The 22,617-nt window shown below is 36.1% G+C and overlaps 1 protein-coding gene across 6 annotated transcripts in view; it reads left to right on the top strand.

The window, feature by feature from the left end:
- The window catches only part of LOC150107833 (paxillin-like), a 344,681-nt gene that overhangs the window by 261,590 nt on the left and 60,474 nt on the right, over positions 1-22,617 (top strand). For all 6 annotated transcript variants that reach the window (XM_090392082.1, XM_090392081.1, XM_090392080.1 and 3 more), the window contains exons 6-7: positions 1,003-1,212; positions 10,150-10,323. In XM_090392082.1, the coding sequence (XP_090248208.1) occupies positions 1,003-1,212; positions 10,150-10,323 (384 nt within the window). The remainder of the gene's footprint in view (positions 1-1,002; positions 1,213-10,149; positions 10,324-22,617) is intronic.

Genomic DNA, 22,617 nt, shown 5'->3' with positions numbered 1-22,617 from the left:
AGTTTTGGACGGTTAAGTAGTAGGTGAGATGCGAGTAGCAGAGTGAAATAGAGTGCCCTTTCACAATGACTCCTTGGAGATGTCACATAATAGTAATAATGCAAAAATAGAGAAAAAGATAATTTATGAATAGGTTAATGTTATTTATAGATATCTTTTAATTTGTGTCATTCCTTTGTTGATTTGTCTATCTGTGTGCATATAATGCAGGCTCACTAACTGATCAGATTTTGATGGTATTTGGAATTTGCAATAAACTTGCTAGCTAGTTTTCTTGATTTTATGGAAGATTCCAATACATATAGAACTCGCCTTTGGCAGCGAGTGTATTCCCGTAAGCTCTCTTGTGAAACTTCACTGAAACCTTTCTAGTTTCTAACTATATTCAGCACAGAAACTTTTATAGTTTCTGTATTTGGCTTTGAAATGAAGTTGGATTTAATATCCATTTAATTTATATAATTTTGCATCGTCGAAGTGAAGCCTTTTGGCTCTTTATTTTTATAAAAATCACCTTTCTGTGATTCTGAGATTTTTTTTGTTTCATTCTCTGTCTACTACAGATTTGAATCCCATAATGTTTGTGAACATTGTTTCAATCAAAGTTTTTTGAATTTCTTTACCCACTAGGAAGATCACCGGTAATAATCATTTTTTTGATTATTGATTATTTCATTGAAATAATCAATAAAATTATTGATTATATCAGCTTTCATATTGTGAGATATGATCAAAAAATGTCCATTTCTGTTTGGTACAGGAATGTTTATTGCAAATGAATTGAAAGACATTTTTTAATTGTATTTTTATAAAGTTTTTTGGAATCCTAATTTTACCAGTGTAGGTTTTTATACTTCTCAGTAAGAATAATTGTAAATTTTTTTTTCTACCTTGAATGTGTTGTCAGTGAAAACACTTGTCATTTTATTAAAATACATATTGCTTACATATGCATTTTAATACATATGCAAATAACTTACACTTCATTGAATTTCTTTCAAGTTAAACACTGCACCTCCTCAGTCAGACAGCAGTGTGGATGTTGCATATGCCAAGCCCCATAAAACTACACGATCTCCTACTCCAAGTGCCACACATAGTAATCAGCTGGATTCAATGTTGGGAACTCTTCATTCTGATATGAGCAAACAAGGAGTAACCACAACTGCAAAGGGCCATTGTGCTGCATGTCACAAACCTATTGTAGGACAGGTAAATTGTTTTATCATTCTTTAAGTATTGCTATTTTTTTCTTCTACTATGCTTACATGTTACACTGATCAGTAAAATCAAGCATTCCTGATATTACTCATTTAATATATTATAACAGATTCATACATATATGCATGAGATTATATAAATATGTAATATGGATGTTAATCATTTTATATCATTAGGTTAAAACTGTAAGCAGTTATTAAATGCTCAAAACATGAATTGCCTTCTGAAAATCAAAATAAAAAAAATACAGAGAATGATTTTAAAGCACATGTCACTTTAAATCATCGATACAGAATGCTGTACATGTAAAAAAAAGAAAGGAAAAAAAGCAATTTCATATCACATGCTATATAAGCACATCTTCCATCAGAAGCAAATGTAACAGAAAGTTCTGTTACATTCGTAACAGAACTTTCTGTTACATTATAGAACTATTATATAGAAATATAAAAAAAGTAAATGTTACCTAAATTTCATTCTCTCAATCAAAATAATAGTTAAATTATTTATTACAAGAAATTTTCATCAAGATGAAGGTCTTATATCCATGTAGGTCTTGAATTGCTCAAAGCTTTACTGTCAATCAATATGAGAGAAATCCAGGAAATAGAAAACACTCACTGCTGAGTACTCCATAGACAAATAAGATAAGTACTGTCTGAACCATAGATACAAGAACCTCGTTGGCAATGTGCCAAGAAGATTCAATTCAAGTTGAAGGGGAGAAAGGAATAAGGCGATGCACGAATTCACCACCAACACATGAAATCACGTACTTTAGATGTATAATTTTCCAACTGTTGTACAAGCAAAATAGTTACCATACACATAGTTTGTGTACACTTCTTCCCAAAGTGCATCACCTTACACTTGGCCATGTTAAACTTACAGTGTAAGGTGTTGCACCTTGGGAAGAAGTGTACACAAACTATGTGTACACTTCCTGCAGAAAATTGATTAGTCCAGGAATTGGGGAGTGATTATGGACATGAAATTGAAGTTTAAAGGGTATATTGCAAAGGTGGCAAAACGTTCCATCAGGTTATGCTGCTGTTGAAGAACACACTGACTAACATCGATAAGGAGTTTATTATAAATTTAGTTTAATCCTTTATCCAAGTGTGAGCAAACGAAGTTTGCACCTGAAAGGATCTTCAGGACTGGGGTAAGGTGGTACAACACCATCCTTTATCTAAGAGTAAGCAAATAAAAATTTGCTCATGAAGTAATATCATGACTGGGCTACTGGGCATTGCATTATGGGATACTGAAGCAATTTATGTGAAGTTATTACCCTCTATATGTATATGTATATACAAGTAGCTCATTTGTGATGTTGCTTGACATGCAAATTTTTATTTGCTTACATTTGGATAAAGTATTAAACCAAGAATATAATTTCTTGGCATCTTTAATTTATATTATAACCAAGTGAAAAAAACTTTCAAACATCTTTCTCTAATCCAGAGTATTTTAGTAATAAGATGCGACACCTTTAGACTACTTGTATATGGAAACATGACTTCATTACTTCAGTCCTGGTATCACTTCTGGGTCCCACTGATGAGGCCTCAAAAAAGGTCAAAACCAGTCTGGGTAGTGATCTTCCCATAATGCATTGCATTATTGGATTCTAAGGCAATTAATGTGAAGTCATTGACCTATATATATATATATATATAAGGAAGACCAGAAAGTAATCTATTTTTTGAACTACATTTTTAATATAAATTTTATTAAAGAACAAATTAACATTATTCAATTCTATAATCGGCATCGTTAATTATAACGTTATTCCAATGATCTACTAAGTTTAGAATTCCTTTTTTGAAAAAAGTTTTTTCTTTGGAGGCAAAAATTGATATCAAACTCCTGTGGACATCATCTTGCAAATGGAAGGTTTTATTTCTAATGCTGTGTTCTAAGGAACTGAATAAGTGATCGTCACTAGGGGCAATATCCAGCGAATATGGAGGATGTGGTAGAAGTTCCCATCCTAACTGCCTAATTTTTTCTTGAGTCATTCTTGCAGAATGTGGTTTTGCATTATCTGGCTGCAAAATTACCTCTTTTCGATTGACAAGCGCAGGACGTTTGATTAACAATGCTTGATGTAGTCGCTCTAATTGTTCACAGTAAATGGCTGCTGTGATAGTCTTACCTTGTTCCATGATGTTGAAAGTTTATTTTTCACTTGGTTAGAATATAATAAATTTAGTTTAATCCTTTATCCAAGTGTGAGCAAACAAAGTTTGCGCCTGAAAGTATCTTCAGGACTGAAGTAAGGTGGTACACACCAGGGCAACTCGTTGCAAAGGTGGAGCAAGCTACCAATACTCCTGTCTGAGTATCTCCTATAATGCAAAACACATCTCCTTGCGGATATGTCTAATGTTATGCATTAAGGGAAGGGCCACTACCCAGACTAGTTTCGACCTTTATTGAGGTCTCTTCAGTGGGAGCCAGGCCCAAGCTGAGATACCAGGCAGAAGCATTCGCAGGTCATCTCTACCTATAGAAGTTGCCAAATGGTGTGCCACCCATTTTTAATAAATTACTCTGGATTTAGAGAAAGATGTTGAAAGTTTATTTTTCACTTGGTTAGAATATAATAAATTTAGTTTAATCCTTTATCCAAGTGTGAGCAAACAAAGTTTGCGCCTGAAAGTATCTTCAGGACTGAGGTAAGGTGGTACACACCAGGGCAACTCGTTGCAAAGGTGGAGCAAGCTACCAATACTCCTGTCTGAGTATCTCCTATAATGCAAAACACATCTCCTTGCGGATATGTCTAATGTTATGCATTAAGGGAAGGGCCACTACCCAGACTAGTTTCGACCTTTATTGAGGTCTCTTCAGTGGGAGCCAGGCCAAAGTGGAGATACCAGGCAGAAGCATTAGCAGGTCATCTCTACCTATAGGAGTTGCCTGCAACGAGTTGTCCTGGTGTTGTACCACCTTACCCCAGTCCTGAAGATACTTTCAGGCACAAACTTTGTTTGCTCACACTTGGATAAAGGATTAAACTAAATTTATTATATTCTAACCAAGTGAAAAATAAACTTTCAACATCTTTCTCTAAATCCAGAGTAATTTATTAAAAATGGGTGGCACACCATTTGGCAACTTCTATAGGTAGAGATGACCTGCGAATGCTTCTGCCTGGTATCTCAGCTTGGGCCTGGCTCCCACTGAAGAGACCTCAATAAAGGTCGAAACTAGTCTGGGTAGTGGCCCTTCCCTTAATGCATAACATTAGACATATCCGCAAGGAGATGTGTTTTGCATTATAGGAGATACTCAGACAGGAGTATTGGTAGCTTGCTCCACCTTTGCAACGAGTTGCCCTGGTGTGTACCACCTTACTTCAGTCCTGAAGATACTTTCAGGCGCAAACTTTGTTTGCTCACACTTGGATAAAGGATTAAACTAAATTTATTATAAACTTGTTCCATGAGTTCGTAAGGAATAATTCCATGAATATCCCACCAAACGCACAACAGAACCTTTTTGTGGATGGAGCCCATCTTTAGGTGTTGGAATTGGAGTTTGATTTGGAGAAAGCCACTGTTTTTTGCGTTTATTATTCTTATACAGCACCCATTTTTCATCACCAGTTATGACTCATTCCAAAAAGGGGTCATTTTTGTCTGGTCAACAATGAATTGCAAATCGCCTGTCTCTGTGCTTTATTGTTTTCTGACTTCATTTGGTACCCATACACCCTGTTTAAGAACCTTGCCACTCTTATGTAAGTGCTATTGGACAGTTGACCATGATGAATTAAATTTCTCTGCTAATTCTTGTATGGTTTGTTTTGGATCTGATTCAACGAGAGTCTTAAGAGCATCGTCATCTAGAGTAAGAGGTCTTCCAGATCGAGGACGATCAGAGAGAGATCAAAATTTTTTTTCTGCAAATCTCCTAAACCATCACTGACATTTGTTAACCTTCAATATGTCTCCATAAGTTGAGCAAATGATTTTGGTAGCCTCGGTAGCATTCTTTCCTTGGTGAAACAAAAACAGCATACAATGACATAAATGGAGCTCTTCAACTTTAAAGTTTGCCATATTAAAAAAATAATCTAAAATTAGAAAAAACAGATTTTTTAAATAGAAAAGTAATGCTAATATTTAAATAAAAATCAAATTTAATAATTTATGTGTTATTTAAGAAAAAACAATCTGCTAAAAATGACCTATTAAAATAATTAATTATTTTCCGGTCCCCCTTATACAAGTAACCCAGTTGTGATGTTACTTCATGCACAAAGTTTTATTTGCTTACACTTGGATAAAGGATTAAACCAAAAATATAATTTCTTGGCATCTTTATTTATAGATTAGAAAGTAAATTGCATTGCCAAGAAATTATATTCCTCTTTTAATTCTTTATCCAAGAGTAAGCAAATAAAGTTTTTGTGTGAAGTATCTTCATGACTAAGCTACTTGTATATAATACTGATGACTTCACATTAATTGCCTTAGTATTCCATAATACAAAATGCACTTTCTTTCTGAAATGCATAATGTTTAAATGCTATACATTAAGGGAGTATCACTACTCAGACCTAGTAAGATACCAATACATGACTTCTCATTAATTAAACTTTCATAATATATATATATATAGTGTACTAAATATATATATATGATAAAATATATACAGGCTGTATATTATCCATTTCCTATCCAATACTTCCCCAAATATATTTATAAAGAAAAAAAGTTGGTCCTTGTTAGATATCTAAACAGCAGAGTAGGAAATGATTGTCAAACATACAGAAATGTCCTTGGAAAATTTGGAGAAAACGGTAAAGCTAATAATAATGGTTAAGTGCTTGCTGGATTTCTGTTCAGACAAGGACTAGTCATTACACCATTTTCCCATGTAAAGAAATGCACACAAATTCACATGCAGAGAAGAAAAAAGTCTCGTTGACCTACGTTATTGTTGATAGTGATATCTTTACACTGTTTCGAAACAGAGTATTTGAAATAGGAAGTGAGCACCATTTGGTTTTGACATGATAAAGCTGAATATAGAAATATAGAATATAGAATTAGTGTGCAAGAGGAGCAGGGAAACGGGGAGGCTCAGGGTGGACAGGGATACACAGCGTGAGAAAGGTGGATGCTCCAAGAGGAGGTGAGAGCATGTGTAGGCAGGAAAGTAATGAGATGATCAGGGATCAAAAGGAAACAGATGGAATTGCAAAGGGTTCTAAAATGAAGAAGCAGAAAGGGAAATGGCCCCAGTCCAGCATGGAGAGATCACATCGAGTGAGTGGTATCAGTGGAACTAGCTGTAGATCCAGAAATGAGTTGTTGTGTTTGTATACCAAAGCTAGAAGTATAAGAAACAAGGAGGATGAAATGGTTGCACTAATTGCGTCTGTGCACCCAGAGATTGTCGGAATAAGTGAGACATGGTTAGATGAGGATGACATCCTGACAGGAATAGAGATGGAAAGGTATGATGTGTTTCGTGAGGATAGAAGGGGTAAAAAGGGAGGGGGAGTGCTATTGATGATAGAGAAAGTGTTATGTCCATACAAGGTAGAGATGCAAGAGGGAAATGAGGCCAGTGGTTTTGAGGCAGTATGGTATGATATAGAGGTGAATAGAATCAAATACTTGGTGGGATGTTGTTATAGACCTGGTAATGTGGATGGTGGTGATAGTGAAATGTATAGTCAAATAAGCCAAGCAAATAAGAAAAGGGTGATCATTATGGGTGATTTTAATTATGGTAATATAGACTGGAATGAAGAGATAGCAACTGGAAGTAAAGAAAATGAGTTTCTTGAGTTTTTGAGGGATAACTACCTCAGACAGTATGTAACAGAGGGCACAAGAGGATTAAGGGTCTTGGATTTGGTCATCTCATCGGAGGATGTAATTATCAACGAGGTATCAAATCATCCACCAATTGGTGAAAGTGACTATGAGGTGATTACTTGGGTGGTTGCCAGCAGTGCAAGGACCCCTGTGAAAAAAGGGTGTATGTGGAACTACAAGGGGGGTGATTATGAAGAGCTCAGGAGACAGCTTGCAGGTGTAGCATGGAATGAGGAGTTAGCTGGAAAAGAGATCAATGCAGCTTGGGGGATTTTCAAAAAATATTTAGTGGATGCAATGTCTAAATGTATACCATGGGTGAGAAGGTTAAATAAGGTAGGTGTGAGATGGATGAATAAAGAGATTAACCATGCAATACAGAGAAAAAGGGCATTGTGGAGGCAGCATAAGAGAAGTGGAAGTAACCAATTTCATGAGGTCTACAAAGACCAGGCAAGGAGGGTGACTTGGTTGGTGAGAGTAGCTAAAGAGAGGTATGAACAGCAGTTTGCTAATGAAGCTAAAAAGAATCCTAGGGAGTTCTTTCGATATGTAGCCAGCAAAAGAAAGAATGATTATGGAAGGATGACATTGATTGGAGGAAATGGTATAAAGACAGCTGTTGCAGAATGTGTGGTGGAGATACTTAATGAGCAGTTCATAAAGATTTTTCAATCTTGTGAATGTGACTTCATGGAGAGATTAAGAGCAGTTGATGATGGGGAGGAGAGACTGACTGTAAGTGAGCAAGAGGTGATTGGGGAGTTGAGTAAACTAGATGTAAATAAGGCTGAGGGACTTGATAATATATCACCGCGTATTCTGAATGAATGTGCCAGAGAGTTGACACCTGCCTTGACATATTTTTTTAATACGAGTCTTGCACTCGGTCAAGTCCCTAAAAAGTGGAAGGAGGGCAAGATTGTGCGCCTTCATAAAGGAGGTGATCGAATTCAAGCATCAAACTATAGGCCTATCTGTGTGTCAGGTGTTGTGGTTAAGTTGTTGGAGAAGCTTGTGAGAACTAGGATCCAGAGTTGGGTTGATAACAATGGTATAATCTTTGATGGACAGCATGGATTTGCTAAAGGGAGGTCGTGTTTTAGTAATCTACTTACTTATTACAATAAAGTGACTGCTTCCTTGGACAGAGGAGAAGGATACACAGTAATATACTTGGATTTCGCAAAAGCTTTTGATAGAGTACCTCATGATAAGTTGACAGTCAAACTAGAGCAGATGGGGTTGGATATTAGATTAGTGCATTGGATTGGAGACTGGCTATCTGATAGGTATCAACAAGTTGTGTACGGGGGTGCAATATCCAGGAAAAGGAAAGTCACTAGTGGAGTGCCTCAGGGATCTGTTTTAGGGCCATTACTATTTAACTTGTATATTAATGATATTGGCGAAGATTTGGATGGAGATATTCAGTTGTTTGCAGATGATGCAAAGTTGGGACAAACCATGAAGAGTAGTGAAGATGTTGTGGCCTTGCAAGAAGACTTGAATAAATTGAGTGATTGGGCAAGCAAATGGGGATGTGAGTTCAATGTTGCAAAATGTAAGGTTTTAAAATTTGGAAAACAAAGATGGGATTCAGAATTTATGCTTGGTGAGAATATATTGTTGGAAGTAGAGGAAATAAGAGATCTGGGAGTGATAGTGGATAAGGATCTAAAATTTAGGGGACACATCGCCAAAATTGTGAAGACAACACAAAGACTTCTGGGAATGATGAGGAGGACACTGACATGTAGAAGTAGGGAGATTCTTGTTCCATTGTATAAGGCTTCGATTAGGCCACACATGGACTATTGTGCCCAGATTTGGTCACCTGGTTTTCAGAAGGATGAAGAGATGTTGGAAAGGGTTCAAAGGCGACTGACTAAGGTAGTTTCTGACCTCTGGAATGTCGAGTATGAGGAAAGATTGAAAAGATGTAATTTGCAGAGTCTAGTGGAGAGAAGGAAGAGGGGAGATATGATAGAGACCTACAAGTTGGTAAGGGGTTGTTATAGGATCAGTGGTGGAGAAGTTCTACAGAGAATAGTGGGAGATTAGGGGAGAACCAGAGGTCATCCCTGGAAACTGTATAAAGAGGGTGTGAGTAGGGGAGTGAGAGGCAGGTTTTTTTCGTGCAGAGTTGTGAATGATTGGAATGCCTTGCCTGAGATTGTGGTGTCTGCAAGGAGTTTGAATGTGTTTAAGACCCGGTATGATGAGATGTGTGTGAGATAAAAGGACCTCCTAGATGTGTCTTTGACTCCATGTGGTCTTGTTTAATAATAATAATATCATATTGAAAAAAATAAAACAAAATAAGTAAGGAAGTTTTAAAAATAATCAAAGTTGAGCAGCTGTCAGAGGTGAAATGTAGATTAAGTATACAAAAATTTATCTGAAATAAAATTAGTCTGAAAACAAATACTCAAACCTTGAAGATGCACTGGAAGATAATGAAGAAAACATTGTTTGATTCAGTCAGAGGTAAGATTGTTTGCAAGGATAAAAAAAAATCAATTCCATGGTATGGTGGACTTAAGAAGTTGTGGTGAGGCAGCCTAGGAAAAAAAAAAGGATACAAAAGTTCCTGGCAAGTCATTCAGCATGTACTTTGAGAGAATACATAAAAAAATATGAGGAAGCAAAGCAGTGTGCAAAACTAGCTAATCAAGAATCATTGAAGGCTCTGTAAATTGCCTTCCCTCAGTCGTTCCTCATATTTGACATTCCACAGACTTGATGCTAACTTAGTAAACCTTCTCTGGACTTTCTTCAGTGCATTTTCATCCCCCGAAAACCAGGTAACCAAATCTGTGCACAGTAGTCCAATATTTTTATCAGAGAAATAAGCAATTTGCAGCAGGGTTCATAATGGTATTTCCATAAGTCATTATCAGGAAAAGTGGAATTACATTTGAAGTGTCTAATAAAAGATCAGAAAAGTTTGGTCTTCAGTAAGACATAATGTTTATTATAAATGATATCAGAAGTGTTACTCAGACTTCTTTCATCAGGTTCTTAACATTTTGATTCTCAATAATATTTCATAGCATGTCTTAGGTTTTGGTTTTATTTTCAGGTAGTGACAGCATTAGGTAAAACCTGGCATCCAGAACATTTTAGCTGCACACACTGTAATCAAGAACTTGGTACAAAAAATTTCTTTGAAAGAGATGGTGAGCCATACTGTGAGAAAGATTATCACAATATATTTTCCCCACGATGTGCATATTGTAATGGCCCAATTCTTGATGTAGGTAACAAAATAAATCTGATTATTACCTGTTGCATGTTAATTAAGAATGAATTAAGAGCCTGTTGCATGTGAATTTTTTATTGTCATCACAGTGACAGTTGTATAACTGTTGCATATCTAGCTTTTTTTTTTTTTTTTTTTTTTTTTTTTTTTTTTTTTTTTTTTTTTAAGTATGCAGCTAGTAGAAACATATTTCTTATATATAACAAAAGCAGTGAAACTCTTATTAAGAACAGAGAAATTAATTAGACTGTATATGTTGGTAGTTTAGCATTAATGCTAAACTACAGAAATATGCAAATTGTAGAATTGTGTAGTGTGCCAATGATGCAGAGTTTGAGATATGAGTGATTACGAGATAAGTTTGTTTTGTAACTGTTAAGAATTTTTTGCATTTAGGTTTGATTTAACTTGATGATCATGCTTTGAAGTAACCCTTTCTGTGTCATATTACAGTATTGATAAAATCTGTTATAGAGAAAGTGTACAAGTTAGTGTATTCTTTATGCATCAATACATTTGAAATTAGATTCATGCATGCTGGTGTCAAAGCAGCTTTGTGAATTCACATAAGATATTACTTGACCTAGAAGATGGGGAGTACTTAAGAAGTGGTGTGTGTGTGTGTGTGTGTGTGTGTGTGTGTGTGTGTGTGTCGGGGGGGTATACAGGTAGCAGTTTAGCATTAATGCTAAACTACAGAAATATGCAAATTGTAGAATTGTGTAGTGTGCCAATGATGCAGAGTTTGAGATATGAGTGATTACGAGATAAGTTTGTTTTGTAACTGTTAAGAATTTTTTGCATTTAGGTTTGATTTAACTTGATGATCATGCTTTGAAGTAACCCTTTCTGTGTCATATTACAGTATTGATAAAATCTGTTATAGAGAAAGTGTACAAGTTAGTGTATTCTTTATGCATCAATACATTTGAAATTAGATTCATGCATGCTGGTGTCAAAGCAGCTTTGTGAATTCACATAAGATATTACTTGACCTAGAAGATGGGGAGTACTTAAGAAGTGGTGTGTGTGTGTCGGGGGGGGGTATACAGGTAGCAGTTAACTTGAGGTTATCACTAAGCAAAGTATTCACTATTAAAATGTTACTGTGTTATATTCACTTTACAAAATATAAAGGTACAAAAATGACAGTATGATAGCATCCAATGTCATGCCTCGCCAAAGCCTCAGTTTTTTGGCAGTGAACCAAATACTAAAGGTGGCTCAACCTACAGTATATTTATACATACATACATACATACATACATCTTCAAGGCCCACCTTTCCTAATTGGGTTGTGGGGGCAACAGCTGCAAGAGGAACTTCCAATGGTCATGATCGTCTGCCACCAAGCTCAGGTGTTTTGGTGGGATTCCTGAACGTGTCCACCCAAAATTTTGGATATAATTTATCCAGCAAGTCATTGGCCTTCCACGTGGCCTCCCACCCTCTGGCTTGGCAAGGAGGGCCTGCTGAAGGAGCCTCTCTTATGGCATTCTGACCAGGTGCCCTTACCAACGTAACTGTGATCTCTCAACACACGGAGAGGTAGCGGTTGAGTATTGAGGGTTTCCCGAATTGCAGAGCTTCTGACTCTGTCGAGTCTTGTCAGCCCCGCAACACCTTGAAGGAACCTCATTTCAGCTGCCTGGATTCGTGTCTGCATTCTTTCAGTCATTACCCAACTCTCATGACCATAGGTGAGGATGGGGACATAGACTGTATTGAAGACAGCCAGTTTTGCCTTCTGGCTTAACTCCCGCTTCAATACTACCGAATTACCAAGCTCCTGCAATATTGAGCTTGCTAAGCCAATTCGAGTATCTAGTTCTATGTCCCAGTTTCCATCATTTGTGAATATGGACCCAAGGTATTTAAACTTCTCCACCTGCCTCATTGGGACTCCACTTACATGTAGAGTACACTGGGATGGTTGTCTTGAGACCACAAATGTTTCAGTTTTGGCCACACTGATTTTCTTTCCGATGTCTGCTCAAACAGTATATTTATTTATTTATTTACTATATGATGATAAACATGATGGTACGACATGACAAAATTTCATGCCAGCTGGGGCGTCGCCCGGTTAAACAAGGTCCTCGTTGTTTTCGCCAGGGAACCAGGGCGAACAGAGAAAAGTCAGCTACTGGAACAAATCTAAAAACAAATCCCAACCCAACATCACCAGAGTTAAAGATCGGTACTATCAACGTAAGAAGCCTGAATGGCAAAGAAATGGAGCTAGCTGAGGAATTAGATAAGAACCAGATCGACATAATAGGGGTGACTGAAACAAAAAAGACAAAAACTGGTGAGATCTTTCTGAGCAATAAATACAAAATGTTTTATTCAGGCAATGACAATCAAGGAAAAGGAGTAGCCATAGTATTCAACACAAAATACGAGGCTAATCTTCTTGAATGGCAGTCAGTCTCAAGTAGAGTAATGTGGGCAAATATGAGAATGGGGAACTGGACAATGAGACTTATTTGTGCCTATGGTCTCACAGAAGGTTCTACTAAGGTAGAAGTGGAGGAATTTTTTGATGCTTTAGAAAAAGCAACTGACACAACGAAAAATGAAAAGTTGGTCCTTGTTGGGGATCTAAATAGCAGAGTAGGAAATGATTGTGAGACATACAAAAATATTTTGGGAAAATTTGGAGAAAAGAGCAAAGCTAATAATAATGGCAAATATCTGTTGGATTTCTGCTCAGGACATGGACTGGTTATTAACTAACACCATGTTCCAACATAAAAATGTGCACAAATTCACATGGAGAGAAGAGGCAAGGAATAAGAAAAGTCTCATTGACTATGTTATTGTTGATAGTGATGTTTTCTCCCTGGTGCAGGACACCAGAGTGTACAGGGGATTTGAAATTGGAAGTGATCACTATTTAGTCTTGAGCAGGATAAAATTGAATTTCATATTGAAAAGAATAACATGCAAGAAAGTTTTAAAGCGAATAAAAGTTGAGCAGCTCTCAGATGTGAACTGTAGACTAAAATACACAAAGATTATTGAAGAAAAAATGAAAGAGTTTGAGAACAGGAACCAAACCTTGAGATTCAGTGGCAAGCCTTCAAGAAAACACTGATTGATTCAGCCAGAGAGGCATGTGGTGCAGTTGTCTGCAAGGATAGAAACAGAACTCCCTGGTGGACACAGGAAGTTAAAGAGGCAGTGAAGGAAAAGAAGAAAGCATATCAAAAGCTCCTGTCAAATAAGTCAGCTTGTGCTCTTAGAGAATATAGAGACAAATGCAAGAATGCTAGTTTAGCTAGTTTTAAACACTGTGTAAAACTAGCTAAACAAAGGTCATGGGAGGACTTTGGCAAGAATATAGAAAATAAATATCAAGAAGGTGGCAAAATATTCTGGAGGTTGTTGAAGAAGCTTAGGAATGGAGGAAAGAGTGCTGTAAAAGGAGTTAGAGATGATAAAGGTGACATGAAAACTGGAATAAAAGATATCCTTGAAGTATGGAGTAATTACTTTGAAAAACTGCTAAATGAAGCAAGCAGTGATGACAGCACAGTGGTAAAAAACACTGACCAGGCATGCAGGCAGGAATACATATCCATACTTGAAGTAGAAAAAGCCATCAAAGGCTTGAAATGTGGAAAGGCAGCTGGAGTAGATGATATTCGACCAGAAATGCTGAAGTATGGTGGTATAAGAGTCTTACAGTGGCTGCACTGCATAGTTCAGAAAGCCTGGACAGAGGGACGAATTCCCGATGATTGGAGTAGAGCTCTCATAGTATCCATATATAAAAAGGGAAATAAAACTGAATATGAGAATTACAGAGGTATTTCCCTACTGAGTGTTCCTGGCAAAATCTATGCAAGTATACTTGAGAAACGGTTGAGAAGAATTGTGGAAGAAAAGCTTGGTGAAGAACAAGCTGGATTCAGGCCAAACAGAGGCTGTCAGGATCAGATCTTCACTTTACGACAAATAGTCGAGAAAGCATGGGAATATAACAAAGATCTGTATTTAAGTTTTGTCGATTTGGAAAAGGCGTATGATAAGGTGCCAAGAGAGAAGCTATTCAATACGCTGCAATTATATGGTGTCAATGGGGCATTATATCAAGCAATACTTAGTCTTTATTTGAGTTGTAAGTCAGCAATTAGAATTGAAGGAAGTACAGGAAGATGGTTTAATGTTAAATCTGGTGTGAGACAAGGATGTACATTATCTCCTCTGTTATTCATTATCTATATGGATCACATTATGAAGGAAAGTGGTATTAAACATGATATCAAAATTGGAGATGTTAATGTCTGCTCTTTGCTTTATGCGGATGATGTTATACTTCTAAATAAATCCGCTACAAGTCTGCAAGATTCTCTGACTAAATTGAATAGCTGTTGTAATAGATATGGTATGAAGGTCAGGAATAAAAAGACAAAGACAATGAAAATAGGCAGAATCATTGAAACTGTCAACTGTGTTGTGAATGTGTTGTGTTGTGTTGAGAACCTGTGGAACAAGTAAAACATTTCAGCTACTTATGCATGATTTTTACTGAAGATGGTAAATTAAATATAGAAATAGACAACAGAATCAGCAAAGGTGGTATGGTGGGAAGTCAATTGAATAAATTCATATGGAATAAGAGAGAAATTAGTCAGAACACTAAATTAACTGTATAGAGAAGACCAAGATATAGGTGGATTGATACGGTACAAAGTGCCTTAGACAATAGAAATATAAGATCTGATAATGTTGGAGTCTTGACAAGTAACAGACTGATTTGGAGGAAAATTGTAGAAAGGAAGTTAGTAACGATATAATTTTTTCATGTAGTACTATCATATCCTGTACACCCCTTGTGGGTACATGGCAGGAATTTGATGATGATGATAAATTCATGAAGCCCATACAGGCAGGTATGGCACATCTTATGAAACCATGAATTAACTCATCTTGAATTGAAAAACCTCAAATAACAATTCCTCTCGTCATGATGAGAATCAAACTGAAGGGTGTAATGACCTGTCATTCTTCCAATTGCAATATGTTTGCTGGGCAGAAAGTTGAATAAGGAGAAAGAAGAAACTTGTTCCCATCAGATTTAAACATCTCCAGATTATACTCTTTATGAAGTGCATAAGAGATAAGGCTCTGCCAGTAGCAGGATTGAATGAAGAATAGTTTTTGTAAGCTTGTGGTTGAACTGTGAAGGGGTGTTCAATAAGCTGCTGCACATATTCTAACAGATTTATGACAGCAGGGAAACTTCACTGTCAGTTCTGATTTAATAGTGATCATGGAAATATTTAGAGAAAATACAAGCAGCAGAAACTAATAAGCATTTATGTAAAAGAGAATGGAGTAAATTAATTTTTAAAGAATAGGTCATTATTAAGCGTAATTTCTCTCTTTTGTATGGAGTCAAGTAATTTTAGGAAGCTCTTAGGAATGCCATTCCAAATCTCAATGATTGGACTGATAGCTCTTTTGAGGTAAAATAATGCCATGAGCAAAAGAGAAAACCTAATTTCTTCGATTTTGATGAGGCATTATTTGTAATATATTTATGCTAAGAAAGATTGAAGATATGGTTTGGATGTCATCAAAAATCTAAGAATGAGGTTTGCCAGCATTGAAATTAACATATAGTTATCAGTATTCTACTGTAGAATGGTTTGTAGATCAGAATTTCATGTTGCTGAAGTTCATAATCTTCAAGTTTTCTGATTTATATATTTTGCAAGGTAATATATGTTTCTCAAATGAGAAAGATGAGAAACTGTCCAGTTTACTGAAATTATGGATTGGATTTAGTCAACTAGAAAAGGTTGTTTTTATATAGAAGGAAGAGAGTAACTTAAACAACAGAGCCTTTTGGAATCTAACATTACTCTTTAAGTTTGTGGATATTTTCAACAAAAAAAAAAACCAAGACATAATTGAAGATGTATACAAACCATCATTTGAAAAAGAGGTGAAACTAGAATTGCAGAAATATCATGATATAATTAGTGTAAGACTAAGAAACCTAAAATAGGTAAGATGAGATTTGGTCACTAAGGATTAAGGAAAGAACAGAGTAGGTATAGTATTCAACAGAAAACAGGAAAATAAACATCTTGAATAGGAGCCAGTTTCAAGTAAGGTGATAGTAAGCAACATTCAAAATGGTAAACTGGTGTACAGTGAGATGTACTTTGTGCCTAGGAGCCATGGAGAGTTCTTGTAGGGAAAAGTAAAATTTTTTGAGTCATTTGAGATGGCAGCTGATTAAAGGACAGAGGAGAAGAGTTGCAACTCTGACCCACTCTCCTAAAGATAAACTTCATCCTCTAGCATATCCTGGAGTGTATGAAGTTCCTTGTGACTGTGACTTAGCATATTATGGGCAGACAGGAAGATTTGTTAACATCTGCCTTGGAGAACATAAAAAATACATTTGCTACAATGCAATTATCATGGCAAGTCAGGACTGGCAGACCATGCTTTGGACACCCCCTTCACACAGGATTATATGGAAGAAATGTAATGTTCTATTCAGAAATCATTACAGATCAGAAATATTTTTAGAGTCAGCCATGACTGTGAAGAATTCTCCTAACCTGAACAAGTGTGGTTGCATTATTTTACCAAAAATTTGGGAGTCTGTTATCTTAAGATAGACTCCTACATAGCTGTGATACTTCTTTTTTTTTTTTTTTTTTTAACAACATTAGAGGGCACCAAATTAGAACTTTAGATCTTTTGTCTGTTACAATTTGAATTGTTTCACTTACTCATTGTCGTATATAAACTATATAAACTATAACTTGCTGCTTTGTGCTCATGATTTGAAATTCAGCAACATATAAGCCAATTAATAAACATCTTTTTTTTAATAAAATAATTATTGTTAATACTGTTAAAATAAGTTATGAGAGTTATGGCAAGACATATACAAACCATCATTTAAAAAAGAGGTAAAACTAGCAGAAATACCATATCATAATTAGTGTGTAAGACTATAGAGCCCAAAACAGGTGAGGTGAAATTTGGTCACTAAGGACCAATAAGGAAAAAAAATTCATAGTTATGAATTTTCTTATTGGAATTAAACACCCACTTTCCCTCTACATTTGGTAAGTTGCAGATGCACTAGATTTTGTAAATCCCTGGGTGGGAAAGGTAAGGAAGTGGGATCTTTGAATGAACTGAGTATGCTTTTTAATTGTTCTGGAGGTTTGAAAGTTGTCTTAATATTGTGCTTATGTAGTGTTCTTTTTTTTTTTTTTCTTTATATTCCCCTAACATGGTATGGCTATGGCATTTTTGTAATCTTTTTTATCTTTCTTGGCATTACTGCGAAGAATCTTGCAAACTGATTTTTATTGTAGCCATTCTTTATAAAGATTTGATTAATAATTTCATATTCCTTCTTTAGTGTCTGCTTATCAGAGCAAATTGTTAGGACTTTGTTTGCGGATGGTAATGACTCTTAATTTCTGTATTGGATTGTGGTAGGAATACATGTGTATGTATTGGCCTGTGTGTGTGTGTAGGTTTACAATAGACCGTGAAGGAAAGACAGTCTCAGGGAAGATGTGTGACAAGTGTGTCTAGAAAAAGAAGGCAGCTATTGTTTTCAATCTTAATGGTTAATGTTTAGAAGCCATGGGGTCAAATAGCAAATATATTGTCAACATATATGAGCCAAACTTTGGACTTTAGACTTGCTGAACCTAGAGCTCTTTGTTTGAAGCCTTCCATGTAAAAGTTAGCTTTGGAGGGAAAAATGGTGAACGTATGGCCATGCCTTCTTTTTGTAGGTAGAAATTATTTTGCCATATGAAATACCTGGAGCGAACTAATATGGGCAAAGAGTGCCATGATATATCGGGTTGGAATTTGTTCTGTATGAGAAGAATCGTGTTCATAGATTAGAACATTCGTGAAAAGGGCAGTTATGTCAAAGCTGACTAATAAATCTTTGTTATTGAGTGTTTTTAATTTTGTTTACAAGGTGTAGTATATTTTTATGTAGTAGAAGCAATTGCCAACCCTTGAGTGTAACTGCTAACTTCGTGGCTAAGTGATAATTGTGGCTCTCAATTCCTTCAACTATCAGTCACAGTGATGCATTTGCTTTGTGTATTTTTGGCAGGCCATTAATTCTGGGAGCACAGACATAATGTGACAATAGCCCACACTCCCAGAATTTTTGGCCTACCAAAAATACACAAAACAAATGCGACGCTGTGACTGACACTTGAAGGAATCGACAACCTATTTAAATCATTCTGCAAGCTCTGTATATTGCCTTTATTGCCTTGATTAACTATTACCATATCCGGCTTTGCATCATCAGCAACAAACTAAATGTTTCCCTTCAAATTATTTCGTATATCATTTAAGTACAAATTAAGCAGCAGTGGTCCAATTACTGAGCCCTGCAGCACACCACTGGTCTAGATTGTGCTCTCGATCTACTACTTTTTGGTATCTGTCTATCAGTCACCCTTGTATTCATATCACTAGTTTCATATTCATCCCCATTTGTTCCAGTTTGAGTAACAGAGTTCCATATAGTATCCTGTCAGACACCTTTGCAAAATAGCCATTCCCTTTATCCAACTCAGCTATTGCTCTGTAATAAAAACTTAGTAGATTACTAAGGCATGATTGACCCTTCAAAAAGCTATGCTGCCACTCATAATTTATCACATTCTTTTCCACCCATTCCTGAATTCTCTTTTTGACCAACGTTTCCAGTACTTTTACCACCACTCCTAAGATAGTGATTGGTCTATAATTTGCTACCACAGACTTAGATCCTCCATTATGGAAAGGGATTATTTTGCCCTCCTTCCACTCTCTTGGGATTTTGCCAGAGCTGAAACTTAAATTAAACAGTCTAGTCAAAGGCATTATCATTTTCCCTGCACACTCTCCTAAAACACAAGCCAATATCCAATCCAGTCCTGTTGCTGTTTTTGCATTCAGATTCTGCAATATCCTAAGCATTTCCAATTCATCAACCTCTGTTCTCACATCAGTCCTTGTCACCTCTGCCATAACAGCATCTTTACTTGGATAGTATACCCCTGCAAAATGGTCACTCAGAAGCAAACAATTTTGTCTACTTCTGTAACCTCTCTACCATCAGTGCTCATTAAAGCTATTCTTCTACAGTCATTCTTCCTCCTATTTGCCACATTAAAAAAAAAAAAAAAACTCTTGGGGATTTCAAGCTAATTTCATCTCATAATCTGATTTTGCCATCCTTACTATGCTGGTCACCTTTCTTGCCTGACCCTTCTACTGTTCATGAGTTTTCTGGTCACTTTTGCAGCTCATACTTAATGACACTACTCATCCATCTGACTTCTAGTCAATTTATTCCCCTGACCTTGGGTATATATGGTACGATATCTGTTGACCATTTCCCATGCACTGTGAACATCTTTCCATTGCAGATCCTTATGCCATGGTACTTCTTCAAGCTGCTTTGTAGTTCCACATATACCTCTTAACTGGAATTTCCACATGTTTTGCTACCTCCCAAGTCAAGACCACATGATCACTCTCTCCAATTAGAGGCAAATAGCTACCTTAGTGATGGACAGGTCTTCTGATCCTATAACCAAATCCAACACTCTTATCCCTAGTCCCCTCCATCACATTCTGCTTCAAGTAATTATCTCTTAGTAACATATTAACATATATAAATTCCATTTCTTACTATCATATGATGTTTCCTCCTCCTAGTCTATGTCTCTGAAGTTGAAGTATCCTATAAATTTGTAGGAGTCCCCTTTTTCACCTGAGCAGGGGGACTCATACAAATTTCTTGATATTTTCTTATTAAGTATATATTTCTTATATATTAACTTTTCTGCTACCTCCCTTTGGTTGAAACATATTTTAATATCACGCATAAGTTTTTATATGTGAAAGATTGAAACCTTCTACATTAGCACAGTGAGTGGGCAAAGCTGTATATAATAAATATATAATAAATAAATATTATAATTTATTTATTATTTACACAATTCAGAAACCACTCTCAAGAGACAAAACATGGAATTTTTTCATACATCCATGCTGGCATCTGAATCTCTAGCCTCTTGACTGGAGAACAAGTATGCTAAGTGCTAGGCCAATCATGCTGGTAAAGTAGATTAAATGGAGTGCTTCTTTTTTTTTTTCCATGATGATCTGTCTTTTAGGAGTTGTAAGACTGCAAAGTCTTTTTCTCACAGCCTGTTATGTTTTCTTCTGTGTTTTGGTGCATGCTTTATAGTTATTGTTTGATTCTTACATTAAAAATTATACACTTGTGCAAAAATATAGCTTTCAACAACCAATCTAGTTGACATGCTTAGGTGTTGGATGTTATTCACAACTTTAATTTTAATGGTATTACAGCACAAAATAAAACTAATTTATAAAAGGATATTTATTAACTGACTTGTATTTTGCTGGATTTCAAACCAGCTTCTTTAGAGCAAAACATCTTATTAAGTGAAACACTTCAAATTGTAACAGACAAAAGATCTGAAGTCCTAATTTGGCGCCTCTAATGTTGACTAAAAGAAGTTTTACAGTTGAGTAGGAGTTGATCTTAAAACGACAGTCTCCAAAATTTTGGCATATTAATGCAGCCATACTTGTTAAGGTAAGGAGAATGCCATTGCTGACTTTAAAAATAGTCTTTCTTACCTATAATGCTCAGTCACAAGGAAATTTGAAATTCCAGGATATGCTAGAGGATGGAGTTTGTCATTAGGAGAGCAAATCCAGGTTGCTAATCTGACATATGGTTTGAAGGTTATATTTTATTAGTACTTTGGCTATCCTTATAGCTGTACCTGGGATATACAGAATAGGAATAGTGTTGTTTTATTCTTGTGCATTTGAAAAGGAGAAACTAGGGGGGGGGGACCATGTATCTTATCTTATCTGTTTTATTGGAGCTGTAGCCATTGGCCAGAAAAGTATGGCCAAGATAGTTGAGTAGTTCTGTGGAAAAGGCTGCATCATTAAAACAAATATTTCTTGCTCTCTGTGTGCATAAGTGATTTAAAATTCCATAATGCTCAGCTGGATGATTATGCGATTCTTTTTATTTATTTTTGATATCTTTCTGTGTGTATTGGCTTTCCATGAATGTAAAAAGATAGTGAACCATCCTGAAAGTTAAGTGATTCAAATGTGTCGTGAAAAGGCAAAGAAGTTTCTTTTCTAATTAATTCCAGCCAGCATGAAATCTGAAATGTTGTGTCATGTGTCTTTCTGGTTTAAGCCAATAGAGAGTACAGTTTGGTTAACTAAGTCCTAAGCCTATTCTAGTTCAGTACCCACCAGATTCCTGCTAAAGGTGCACATCACATGGGGTGAGGATTGGACATTAGGTCAGAAGCTGAATCACTTTTCTTCATTTCTTCAAGATGATACGGAGGTCTACTATCATTCTATCCCTGTAACTGTTTCATTTTCTGTCAACCATGTCTCGCTAATGCCTATAATTTTTGGCAAAATCAATCTGATGAATGTCAAATGCTCCTCTCCTCATTCCTGATACTTGTCATTCATGTACATGAATTTCAACATTCCTCTTGGGCTTATAGTTAACTTTGTATAGTGTCATTACTAACCCATTTGGATTTGAAACCTGTAAAACTGCATTCAGCATTCCATAATTGTTTCTGTACACACTCATATATCTTGGTGGCAGCTGAACTTGCACTTTAAGTTAAAGATACCAAGAAATTATATACTTGGTTTAATCTTTTATCCAAGTGTGAGCAAACAAGTTTGCAGCTGAACTATTTTCAGGACTGAGGCAACTCGTATAAAGAAGTTAAGACTTCACATCACTTGCCTCAGTATCCCATAATGCTGTGCATTATGGGAAGGGTCACTACCAGACCGGTTTAACTTTTATTGAGGTCTCATCAGTGGGAGTCAGACCCAGAAGTGATACTAAGGTTGAAGTAATGCAGAAGTCATTTTCATATACGAGTAGCCAAAAGATGTCACACCTTATTATTAAAATACTCTGAATTGGAGAAAGTTATTGGAAGTTTTTCCACTTGGTTATACTCTAAGTTAAAGATACCAAGAAGTACTTCCTCCAAGTACTTCTTACCAAGAAGTACTTGGAGGAAGTACTTCTAGTTTACCTGATTTTGCACTTCCAGTCTCTCTCTCTAAATATCTAACTCCAAAACTATTCGAATACAGTACATATGGCATATACAAATCCCTTCATCCATCAACTTTACTCCATACATCTATAAACAGCACACCATTCCTATTGTACAA

Source organism: Typopeltis vanoorti, chromosome 4 (assembly GCF_054136105.1).
Source record: "Typopeltis vanoorti isolate ZY-2024b chromosome 4, IOZ_Tvanoo_1.0, whole genome shotgun sequence".
Lineage (NCBI taxonomy): Eukaryota > Metazoa > Arthropoda > Arachnida > Uropygi > Thelyphonidae > Typopeltis > Typopeltis vanoorti.
The sequence above is the reverse complement of the archived record's forward strand: the minus strand, read 5'-3'. Positions and strand labels throughout refer to the sequence as shown.